This window comes from Nanorana parkeri, unplaced genomic scaffold, assembly GCF_000935625.1.
Source record: "Nanorana parkeri isolate BGI_ZX_2015 unplaced genomic scaffold, ASM93562v1 scaffold411, whole genome shotgun sequence".
NCBI lineage: Eukaryota > Metazoa > Chordata > Amphibia > Anura > Dicroglossidae > Nanorana > Nanorana parkeri.
The window spans coordinates 33,743-45,402 of record NW_017306679.1 but is presented as its reverse complement, the minus strand read 5'-3'; the positions used below and the strand labels follow the sequence as shown (position 1 = coordinate 45,402).

The 11,660-nt window shown below is 41.1% G+C and overlaps 1 protein-coding gene across 2 annotated transcripts in view; it reads right to left on the bottom strand.

The window, feature by feature from the left end:
• Positions 1-10,001, bottom strand: part of NT5DC3 (5'-nucleotidase domain containing 3) — a 41,401-nt gene extending 31,400 nt beyond the window's left edge. Inside the window, exons 1-3 of one of the 2 annotated variants that reach the window (XM_018559674.1) lie at positions 9,750-10,001; positions 4,539-4,541; positions 1,804-1,988 (exon numbers count right to left, since the gene is read on the bottom strand). In XM_018559674.1, the coding sequence (XP_018415176.1) occupies positions 1,804-1,988; positions 4,539-4,541; positions 9,750-9,942 (381 nt within the window). In that variant the 5' untranslated portion in view covers positions 9,943-10,001. The remainder of the gene's footprint in view (positions 1-1,803; positions 1,989-4,538; positions 4,542-9,749) is intronic. The other variant, XM_018559673.1, reaches the window with a different exon arrangement.
• Positions 10,002-11,660: the final 1,659 nt, after the last annotated feature.

Below are 11,660 nucleotides of genomic sequence, written 5' to 3'. Positions count from 1 at the left end.
TCTTTTTAAACCCCCCCCCCCCCCAACTTGTACACGCCCAAATGCTCCAATATCGGAACTTCCAGTCAGAGGGATATTCCCTCTGGCTGACAGTGCCGCAAAGGAACATAGAGCCGGGCAGCGGCTTCCTGATTGGCTGGGTAGCTTCATGCGGTTTGGCTGGCTCAATGCTGACCGGCCCAAGAGCATGGAGCCAACTTCCTGTCCAATCAGGAAGTTGGACGGTGGGGTAATGGCCTGCCGCCAAAGCTTTCTGATTGGCCGGGAAGCCGGCTCCATGCTCCCTGAAGTACTGGTATTGTTATTAGCGAGTACCGAAAGATACATTTTGGTACTTGATACCCTTTTTGGTGCATCCCTACTTTTTTTTCTACAAAAGTTTTAGAAAACCTATATCATATAGCAATGTGATATATAAGCAAACACTTTATCCTGAACAACATGCTTGCATAATGCACTGCTTCTAGACATTAAACAGGCCATGAGAAATCACCTTCTAGGACATTTGAGAGTCCAGAAGACATGCAATTCTAAAGAGGTGATGATCCACAAGCAGAGAATGAATTACATGTATGTGATACACCTTGAAGCGTATGTATAAAACAAAACATTTTTGTTTTTGTTTTGGATTGAGTAAAAGAAGGGTCACAAACAAAAAGGTGAGGATACAAATTTTGCAACAAGGACACTCATTCTGATGACAGCCATCTGAAAAAGGAATTGTTCTCACTTATTACCAATTTACTCTCCCTTCCGGTTACACAACAGGGAAAGGACATCTACACAATGTGATGCAGACAGCAGAAAATAATCTGACAGGGGTTCCCTACTCTACCCAAAAAAGATAAAGAAAACACAAAATAAGACATACAGATTATAGGTAGGGATGCCCCTAAACAATTTTTTCAAGACCAAGTACTTTCTCTCAGGTACTTGCCGATACTTTTTCTTAAAGGGACATGTGAAATTCTATCTAAATCAATACAGAGTAATGATTTTAGGGCAGTTTCTTTATAATTATGAAAAACTGTAACTCAATCCATGATTATTCAGCAATGGAGGGTCACAGATCCTATCAATCCATAATTATATAGCAAAGGAGAATGGCAACTGGCTATAGAGGACTACAATTCTCAGCAATCCATGATTATTCAGCAATGGAGAATGGCCACCGGCAGTAGAGGACTCAAGCCATGATTATAAAGCAATTATACAGGGCTGTGTGCAGTCTCACCAGGGCTCACCAGGGCTGCGTGTAGGTGCCGGGCACTCCAAGGCTGAACGGATGGGAATGAGAAGGGAAGAAGAGGATGTGCAAGCGCGGGACCTCAGGGAGCGGAACTGGTTTAAAAATTTAAAGGTCCAGTATTGGCCTTTATTTTTGGGGCATTTTCACGAGTGCAAGAACTCATGAAAATGCCCTGTATCGGCCCTAATAGTGATACTACTATCGGCATCAGGACATCCCTAATTTTAGGCCAGCCATTTTACAAGCAGGTCTCTTTACTTATCTTCTCAATGCTACAAAAAAGAAAAAAAAAAAAATCGCGAATAACTTTTCAACCCCCGATTATCTGCATTAAACTGAACACTTCTTGCTCTAAACATGGCTACTAGTGAACTCCCCATTATTATAGATACACATACATCCTGTTATATATTACTATATGGAAGGAAGTATACAGAGCACAATATAAGTCGAGACATTTCCGTTCAATATTTAACTCAAGGGAAAAAGAAAAAAAAAAAAAAAAAAAAAAAAAAAAAAAAAAAAAGGGAAGGAGTGAAAAAACAAAATCTTACCCGATGTTCATTAATTAGAAGATCTCTAGCAGTATTAAAAATCAAGGTGTGAAGATCTTTAGAGTAAAAGGCTAATGTGTAGTCATAATCAAAGCCATAAATTTCAATGTCAGAAAGACCCATCTCATTGTTTGCAAAGATGGCACTTGGATTGAATAGATTGCTTGAAATAGAGGGAATGAGCTCTGCAAAAGAATAAAGAAAGAAAAAAAATAAAAAAAATAAAAAAATCACAAAAAACACACTAGATAAAACATTTCTTCCAAAGACAAAAAAGTCTGAAAAAACATCTTCCTAACACCGAAAGCCTTTTTCTCCAATTCATATATAGAGACTGTAGAAATGCAAATAAATTATTAGCTATGAGAAAGACTTAAAGTGGACCTTTACACTCAAAAATTCTACCAATGCATCCCTCTATGTATGATGATTAATAATAACATAGACATGTCAGGTGTAAAATGCTCTGATTATGAAATACTTACACTTGCAGGACATTCACTTCCTGCTTTGAAAAGAGCAAAATGACCTTAGTTTGCTAAAGTAGTCCACACTGGGATTGTCATATCAGCAGAGCATTGCTGGGAAATCTCATCTGCAATCTCATGAGACCTCAGGGAAAGGCATTTTCCTCCTCTGAGATGATGTGCATGGTCACATGTCTAGTCACATGTGCCAGAAATCCAGGAAGTAAAAGGAGAGCTAGTAATCTGCCCTTAATAAACATGGCCACTGTCAGAAGACTGGAAAAGAGGCATAAGGTATGCAAAGAATACAAAGCCTGCAATTATCAAGAAGTATGTGTTTGTAGATTGTCATTACTAAACATTTCTAAAAGCTGCATTTGTGGTTATTTTAAAGAGTTGAGTAAAAGGTCCGCTTTAAGGTGGCCATACACTAGTAGATTTTCGGTCAAACATTTTCATTTCTGCCACGCACCCGCATTCAATTATAGCTCAAATACCCCATCTAGCACAGTCAAATGTCGATTTCGGAAATCGTTCGTTAGCCATACTAACCAACCAATTTTTGTTGGACTGACCAAACCAAAGTCGTTGAATTAGTAGGGATTTGTTTGTCAATAATCCCTGCAAATACACAGCACATGCGCAAAAGGAAATTATTTCCTTTTTATATATATATATTCATGCTTGCCAAATGCCTTAGTATAGAGAATGCAGAACTGCATTTTAGAAAAGATTTCCCCAAGGAGCCTATTTAAAGCTTAAAGATAAAACTGCAGGCAGATATAAAAGACACAAACTTATGCAGCTTTTAATACATCATTAAACATGTTTTGAATGCAAGTACCCAAATTTGATCTGGTATCAGCCACCTGCAATCCCTGTACAGCAGGGCTGGAGTGCGAGAGGAAACAGCAGTACAAGGAGCCGTTGAGTTCATGTGCTAAGAAGAAGCATGTTGATAGGAAGAGAACATGACAGAGAGATAAGCTTGTCACTGTGCTGCTTCTCTTTCACTGTCCAGGGCGGGGCAGGTCTAGATAAACTGGGTTCAGATGAAGTGGTTTAAATGATGCTGGATAGATTGAGGACATTGTGCGTCAAAAGAAAGCACGACAGAGAAATCTCTGTATTTAACGTGTAGCTAAACCCAAAAGCAAATATTTCATATATTGCAGCTTACAGCTCAGTAGTTCTTAAAGAAGAACTCCAGGAATTTTTTTTTTTTTTTACTACTGCGTTTGTGTCTAGGTTATATGAAACATATACTCACCCAAAGCTCCGAGCCAGCTTCTTCTTAGAAGTCCTTCCAATGTCTCTCCCCCTCCTCTGCAGTGGTCTAAGGTCCTGTAAATCATCACGTTCTTTACACAGTGTATAGACATGAGGACACTGAGGAAGATCCAATGCTGCTGTGGAGAGAGGCTGGAGGGCCATGAAAGCTGGCCGGCTCAGAGCTTCAGGTGAGTAGATAGTTATTATTTTTGAGCATAGTTATTATTAGTTATAGTATAGATAGTTATTATTAACGAGCATTTAACCTTTGCAGTGCAGGGTAGCACCAACTAGGTAAGGGTTATTTTTCAACTTCCTTTAACAAAACCAAGCTGTCCAGCAAAAGTGCCAGATAGGAGGGTTAAGACAAACTATTTAATGCAGACAGGGGAGCTTACATTGGTCATCATTCATGTAAAGCTTTATCCCAAAAGGAAAAAAAAAATGCTTAAAAAGTGGACCAGGAAGCCACAAACAGCAAAAAAAAAAAAAAAAACACCACCAAAAGATACTAGCCTTTCCCCACTCTACTTGAAATGTATTTTTGTCTGTCTCCATTGAAGGATTCTCCCATCACTTCTATCCTGCTATGAGAGAAGAGTAAATGTCATAAGTAAAACAGATGCCAAAAAATACGATGGAGGCTCCAACCATCAAAACGAAAGAAAACATTTTGGCTGAATTTTAGCTGTAAACAAAAATTAGGTTTTCACTGCTACTAAACTAAAAATTCTAACAGTATTATGTTATGCAAGAAAGTCAAGGCTAGATGTTGGTATGGTATGGCTTTACAAACACATACTTCTTGATAATTGCCGGCTTTGTATTGTTGTGGAATTTTTATTATATGGAATTATGTGGACATTTTATTCTAGGATGTGTGTGTGTTTTAGGTATTGTCATCTGTCTCCCCGTGTCGGATGTAACCGAGGAACGCTCTAGCAGAGGGTACTTGGGTTGAATCGGGACCAGCCGTAAAACCGTCAGTATGAAAACCTTCTCATGGGCTTGGAGACATGTTCACGGTGTGTGGAGGCGTTTGCCGATTTGTGAGTATGTGCGAAGTGCTGGGCTTCTCGCCTTCAAACGTATGTACACATTAGCGAAGCAAAGTCCATATAACAAGATGCGTATTATACCTCTATTGCGGACTGCGCTATCCCTTTTGGATACATATCTGCTTTTATAAGAAGACATTGATAATCTGCCTTGTCCGTATACTGGTACCGTATATAGATAACCGCATTAGCAATGTCTCCTCAGATAGTCTCAAACCTATAAGAACAAGAAGAATGATCTTACTAGATACTGGTCACTCTGAGCAGTATTGAATGGGGTCCATGCTGACGATGATCGGGGATGGGCAACCACATGGCTGTTCGGTCATGTTGGTGTATTCCCCTTTTCCTTTTGATATGTACCTGTTCTACTTGGCTGAATGGCTGATGTGGCAAAGCCATCTCCCACTGGGCATCGTCCTTTGACCTTAATAAATGATTCATTGTGTTGTCTTACTATTCTTTTTTGCTCTCTACTTTGTACCTTGCCTTCGCAAAACTTTAATAAAATATTGAAATGGAAATAAAAGGGTCACTGAATCAAGCAATGGGAATTCGTTATTATATACCATTTCCTGTGCACAATAGAATAAAAAGCAGTCAATGTATTAAAAAGGAGAATTATGAGGCGAGTTATTTTCACTCAGCCTCATAATCTGAGCTGACCTGTGACAATGAGACTGTCACAGGTCGGCTCAGTAGATCGGGAAGTGAGCGAACACATACCGTCGCTCGCTCTCTTCTCGATCCTGTGACGGCAGAGAGCCATGACAGGGGAGGCACTGGATTCCCCCTTCACCTGTCCGATCCTCCAGCGCTGACTGGCGGAACGGATGGGGGAGGGGGCGGGTCACTCACGCAGCTGGGTGGATCCAGACATAATTGTCGGGATCCGTTCCGGCTGCGGTGTCTCAGTATACCGCGAGCTGTAGCTCGCGTATACTGAGCTGTGGGTGACGGGAGGACGCTAGTTTGTGTCCTCCCGTTACCCTTAGGAGAACTATGGGGAAAAGCCCTAGCCCCATAGTTCTCCTTTAAGTTTCATGTAATACAAATTAATCACTGGCTTTCATACTTATGTAAAGAATAGTAACAGTGATCCTTAGACAGAATATCAATGACTTGCAGGAGCATAGAATGTTGGTTTTCCCCATGCTCTTTTAAAAATAAAAAGCTGGCAATTGCCAAATGTTCCAGTCTTCAAGTTCCTGGGCAGCTCTCAGTCACCACAGGTAAGCAGGGGAACAAAGTTCACTATTACACTGCACTACCTGTAGGCTGGAAGAATTTTCCACCTTTTTTGATAACCTTTGCTGCACCAGGAAAAGTTGTCACTTCTAGCATGCTGAAGGCTAACAGCAACAAAACTCACAGAACAAAATGGAGATTTTTTTCCAATCTTCAAGAAATCTTTCACAGAGAGAAATACTGGTGGAGCTGCAACTGCAGACAGAGATTCACAGTTAGACTTAAAACAAGCATGCAGAAAATTAAGTCAGATCTGCACATTTGCTTCGGTCTGTGACTCACAAAGTGTTCAAGTCTGTCTGGGAAGTGCTGCAAAAAAAACAAAACAAAATTTTGTGTTTGAACCCAAAATGCAATAGGGTCGTATTTGACCTGCTGTGTCAGCAGATAGGATCTGCTGTATCCAAATAAATACAAAGCAAAGTAAACCAAATCATTGATCCTCTACACTACACTATTATCAACATACAGAACTGATATAATAAAACAGAAGAGTTTCATTTACAGTTTAGTAAATTAAAATATACAGACTTGGAATTAAAGTTCACTTCAAACGCATATCAAACAAGCATGTCTAACTCTAGGTCAATCCTATATTACAGTACATGAAGAGAAATTAAATGCACAAAACATGGGGTTTGCTGCTCAACTAACTTAAAGCAGAGGTCCAGGCAAAGGAGGGAGAGAGCTATCAGAAATGCCATTATGCTCACTGATTGTCAAATGATCAAGCAGGTGACAATTGGAAGCTACAAAAAGAAAAAAAAAAAAAAAGGTATTATGGCAGCAAGGCAAAGCTGTGCGAGGAGTGACTGAATACGATTACAAATACATTGTGAAGAAAATACAAATCACGTATGTACTTCAACTGTGTATTCAGCCACTCTGCATATGGATGCACTGCTGAACTATTTGCCTTTGACTACCATTGGACATGTTATAATTAAAAAGGTTTCTTTGAAACATATATACATTTATGAGGATTGACTGGGAAGTGTGCACACCAAGTACTAGTGATAAAAAGACAACCAGAAGGGAAACTAGCATGAGTGCTTAAGCTAAAGGGCTCATTCACACCAGACGTCATTGAAATGCCTGTAGTACAGCTTGCCCTTTAACCTGTTTTACCATGTGTCTTTCAAATCGCTTAAAGTGGAAACTGCAGATTAAGGTACCTAGAAAATACTGCTTCACTAACATTTTAGAACATACTGCAATGCTTCATCTCTATGAAACTAGCATCAATGGCATGATTAGATTTTTAAAAGGAACCTTACCCTTCATTTGTTGGATCATTGACCTGAAACAACTACATGCATATCTGCTGTCACAACAAAGTAATAGTATGACAGCTCCATAGCATGCATCCTAGAAAAAGACAGCCATCAGTGACAGCTCCTATGTTTCTATCCTGACAGCTTCTCTTTAAGGCTGAAGTCAAGCTGTTTTTTTCCAGCTCAGCCCCAATGCCAGACAAAGCAACCTGCCTTATCATGGATGGGCTCAGTTCACATCACCGTGTTGCAAACTACACAAAACCAGATCTAGAGGCATCAAGTTCTGATCAACACTATGCCACAAAGGGGAATATAGACACCTACCAACCCAAGTGCTGTCCCCCAGATACCCAGGAACAATAGCCCTAAGGGGCCACTACAGCTAGCTATGTACAGAGCACCTCATGTTAGTATTGGACTCACTAATCATTTCTTCCAGCATAAATATAATACTTCACATTGGTCCTCCCCAGCGGATGTAGAATATAATGCTAGAGGGATGATCTAAAAGAAAAGAATATTTCCCAGCTGATGCCATGAGGCAATGAAGGTGAATGAATTAATGCAATGAACACTGGTCGTTGCTGGTCCAGCAATGAGTGTAACAGAAATAATGTTACATATAACCTTGACCACAAATGTAGCAAGATGTGAAAAAACAGTGATCAAAAAAACGCCTTATGCAATGTCCCAATGTCCCAGTGTAAATAGTGTTGATAAGACGAGATGAAACTTCATCAAATAAATCTCTTGGTGTAAAACGGCCCAGCAATGACCCTGAGGAAGTCTGGGAAAGTGGCAGCGGCAAGACGAGTCATCCAAACGAAAATCGGGAGTTAGGACAGGGGTGGGCAAATTAATGTGGAATTCATGGAACCAGCAGGATTTGTTTTTCTGGAACATGCTCTTTTGATAACAATAGAAACGCTGAAAAGTTAGGCACCAGCTGTAATTTTTAAGAAGTATTGGCTACCTGGCTCCTGGGACTTGTCCAGCCAAGAGTTAGAAACACTGCAGGACTAAGGATTTGAGGAGTATCCCTATCTATATTAGATCATCTCTCCATTCTCCCTCACATGTAAGATTATTATTATTATTCCTTTGATTATTATTTTTCCTACTTTATGAAGGCAGTATTCATATATCAGATAGGTTAGGAATCAATATGTGGTTGTATAAACATAGGCACATACCTTACCTATGTGAAACTCGTATGAGGGGAGATCCAGGGTTTGCTTTGATCTTGGTTGCCTTGAGATCCATATGTGGTTACATGTTTACCTTACCTATGTGAAACTCATATGAGGGGAGATCCAGGGTTTTCTTTGATCTATGTTGCCTTGAGATCAATATGTGGTTACATGTTTACTTTACCTATTGGACACTGGTATGGGAGGAGATTCCTTTATTATTTTTCCTCCTTTATGAAGGCAGTATACATATCAGATAGGTTAGGAATCAATATGTGGTTGCATGTTTACCTTATCTATGTGACACTGGTATTGGGGGGGGAGGAATCCTGCAAGGTCACAAAATGGCAGCTTGTGATGTTTGTTGCTTTAGATAATTAAAAGGACAAGATTGATCGCTATACTAAAAGGTGTGCTGGTGAAGATACTTGTTTTCATACAGGACAAGGCAGGACCACTGGTTACCGTTGGTCCAGCACTAATGAAGTCTAAAAGAAGGGCAGAGACATGACCGGTCATTGCAATGGCAAATCAGGAGTTAGGAAGACTGCAGAACCATGGATTTGGGAAGTACTCCGTCTATATGGCTCCATTCACACTTATTAATAGGGCCAATTCCATGTGGCTCACAAATTGTTCGGCGAGACTCGTGTGCACAGCTGTAAAGCAATGGGGCCAATTCCATGTGGCTCACAAATTGTTCGGCGAGACTCGTGTGCACAGCTGTAAAGCAATAACAGTTGACAACGTACGCAGCCATTCGCATGTAACAGCACGTGCCACGATTACCTGCGTGTATTACAGCCACGGTGCTGTCAGCTGTCATTGCCTTGTACAGCGCTTTCCAGTCACAGCTGTTCCTACTAGTCTCAAGCAAATCGGCCCCATTCATAAGCCTGAATGGAAACTATATTAAAAAAAACAGCAGAAGGCGTGGATGGATAATGTCAAGTGTTTTATTTATGCCCTGCGTTTGTATGTAAAGCAAGCAGAGTAATGTCTCTCCAGAAACAACCCTGTAATGTGCCCAGCATTTTCTATGACAGGCACGTCCTCCAATTAAACACAAATTAAAACCTTGAGTGCGCTCATTGTAAATGGAGTCCCTGCTGTACTGGGAACACAGAGAATCCTGCCAGGGATATCGGCTGGAAACATACCCTGGAGCATGACTAGGCTACATGATGACTTTCTACAGGGAGGGATGGAAAGTGCCATAGGGTAACATTGAAAAGTGTTGTGTGTTGCCTATAGCAACCAAGCAGATGTCTAGTTTTGCCCATAAAGAGTTGCTATGGGTGACGCACACACTGCTGTCCATACATGAGGCACCTGTTTTGTCAGTCCAATGACACCGACACACATACATACACCTTACACTAGGAGAAAGGTCAGCACTCTCCCGGGGATGACCGCCGGGCTCTCAATTCTCACCATTGATGCCTCTCTTCGCCTCCTTGTAGTGGGCGCTCAGGTATTTTCGCATATCGCCGTCCTCCGGGCCGCTGGAATAACTAGCAGTGATGCGCTGCATCCAGAGAGGCGGCCCGGGGCTCCCAGCCAGCCTCCTACCCGCAGCTAGGGTCACCCGGCAGCAGCCTCCTAAGAAAGATAGAGCCGGAGCCATAGCGAGAAGTGCGTGTGTGTGCAACGAGCGGCGCCTGTATAAGGAGCCTGTCACTTCCTAGTGACATCACTGGCATAGGAGGGGAAGGGGGCGGGGCCAGGGAAACCCTTCAAGGGTCAGAGCCTGGCAGCACGGGGCATGGCACAGCACTCCTATGACAGAAACTGCTCTTCAGCAAGTCCTACATTTAATTGTTTTAACTTTGAAACAGTTTGCTGACGAATAAATCATTTTTCCAGTGATAAAAAGTTTTCAACATATACACAGTTGTCACTTGCCAATATTTGAAAGTAATGAAAGTGTACTAACGCCAAAAAGTGCATTCTACTTAAAGCTAAAGTCCACCTTTAAAAAAAATATTATTAAATGCACATTCCTTCATAAAAGAAAAAAGTGCATTGATTATATTTTACATTGGAGCCAGTAAAGCATTGCAAGCTCAATAAGCGGATCACTGGTACAATACTCTGGCCCCTGCCGACTCTTCCTCCCAGTCCCTGTTTGTACTGAGGTATGAACATTCAGTAAAAGGTATGGGAGAAAGAATGAACAGACTTCAAGTGTGGTGGCAACACCACACTTGTACTCCATTTAAACTACATGTCCCTGTGTTGCGGTGACTGATAGGACTCTCCATTCACAGATCCTGTCAAAGTATCTATGAATGGATGATGTGGTTTTGTAGGCAGAGTCACAAATTATAAAAAATAGCAGCGGCCTGGTGGAGAAAATCCCACGATTCATGTAAGTGGGAGGTTATGATGTGACCATGTTTCACGTTAAACCCTGAATATGGGTATAATATGAAACATGGTCTTTAAGGTCAACGTAACCTTTAAATGGAACCCCTTTCCCTATCCACCTATGTTATCCATGTGGATACACTGCTCTTCCTCTCTATAAATTTACTTATAAAGATAGGGGTTACCACATTACATAGTATTTGAGGTTGAATAAAGACATTAGTCCATCAAGTCCAACCTATTAGGATCTCATTCTAGGAGTACCCGTACCCCTGTATATTACGGTCCCTTAAGAAATCGTCCAAAAGTTTCTTGAACAATTCCACATTATTTGCTGAAATCACCGCCTGTGGCAGTGAGTTCCAGACCCTAACTGATCTTACTGTGAAGAACCCCTTTCGCCCCTTGTGCTGGAATTTTTTTTCCACCAATTTTAGGTGATGGCCTCTAGTTTTTGTAACGGAGTTAATTTTAAACAGTTTATCGCTAATGTTGCTACCACCATTAAACATTTTGTACATGGAAATCATATCCCCCCTTAATCTCCTCACCTCTAATGTGAACATGTTTAAATTTAGTAGCCTCGTCTCGTAGCTCTGGTCCTCCATACCCCTAATTAGTTTGGTTGCCCTTCGCTGGACTTTTTCCAACTCAAGGACATCTTTTCTTAGTACTGGTGACCAGAACTGGACCGCGTACTCCAGATGAGGTCGAACCAATGATCTATAAAGTGGCAAAATTATAGACTTGTCCCTGCAATACATCCCCTTTTTAATACAGGACAAGACCCTGCTAGCTTTGTTTACAGCAGCCTGGCACTGCAAACTACCTTTCAGTTTGTGGTCTACAATGACCCCCAAATCCTTCTCCATTTCTGACTTCCCCAGCGGCATACCCATAATTGTATAACCCATTTGTTTATTTTTAATTCCAAAGTGCATTACTTTGCATTTATCGACATTAAACCTCATCTGC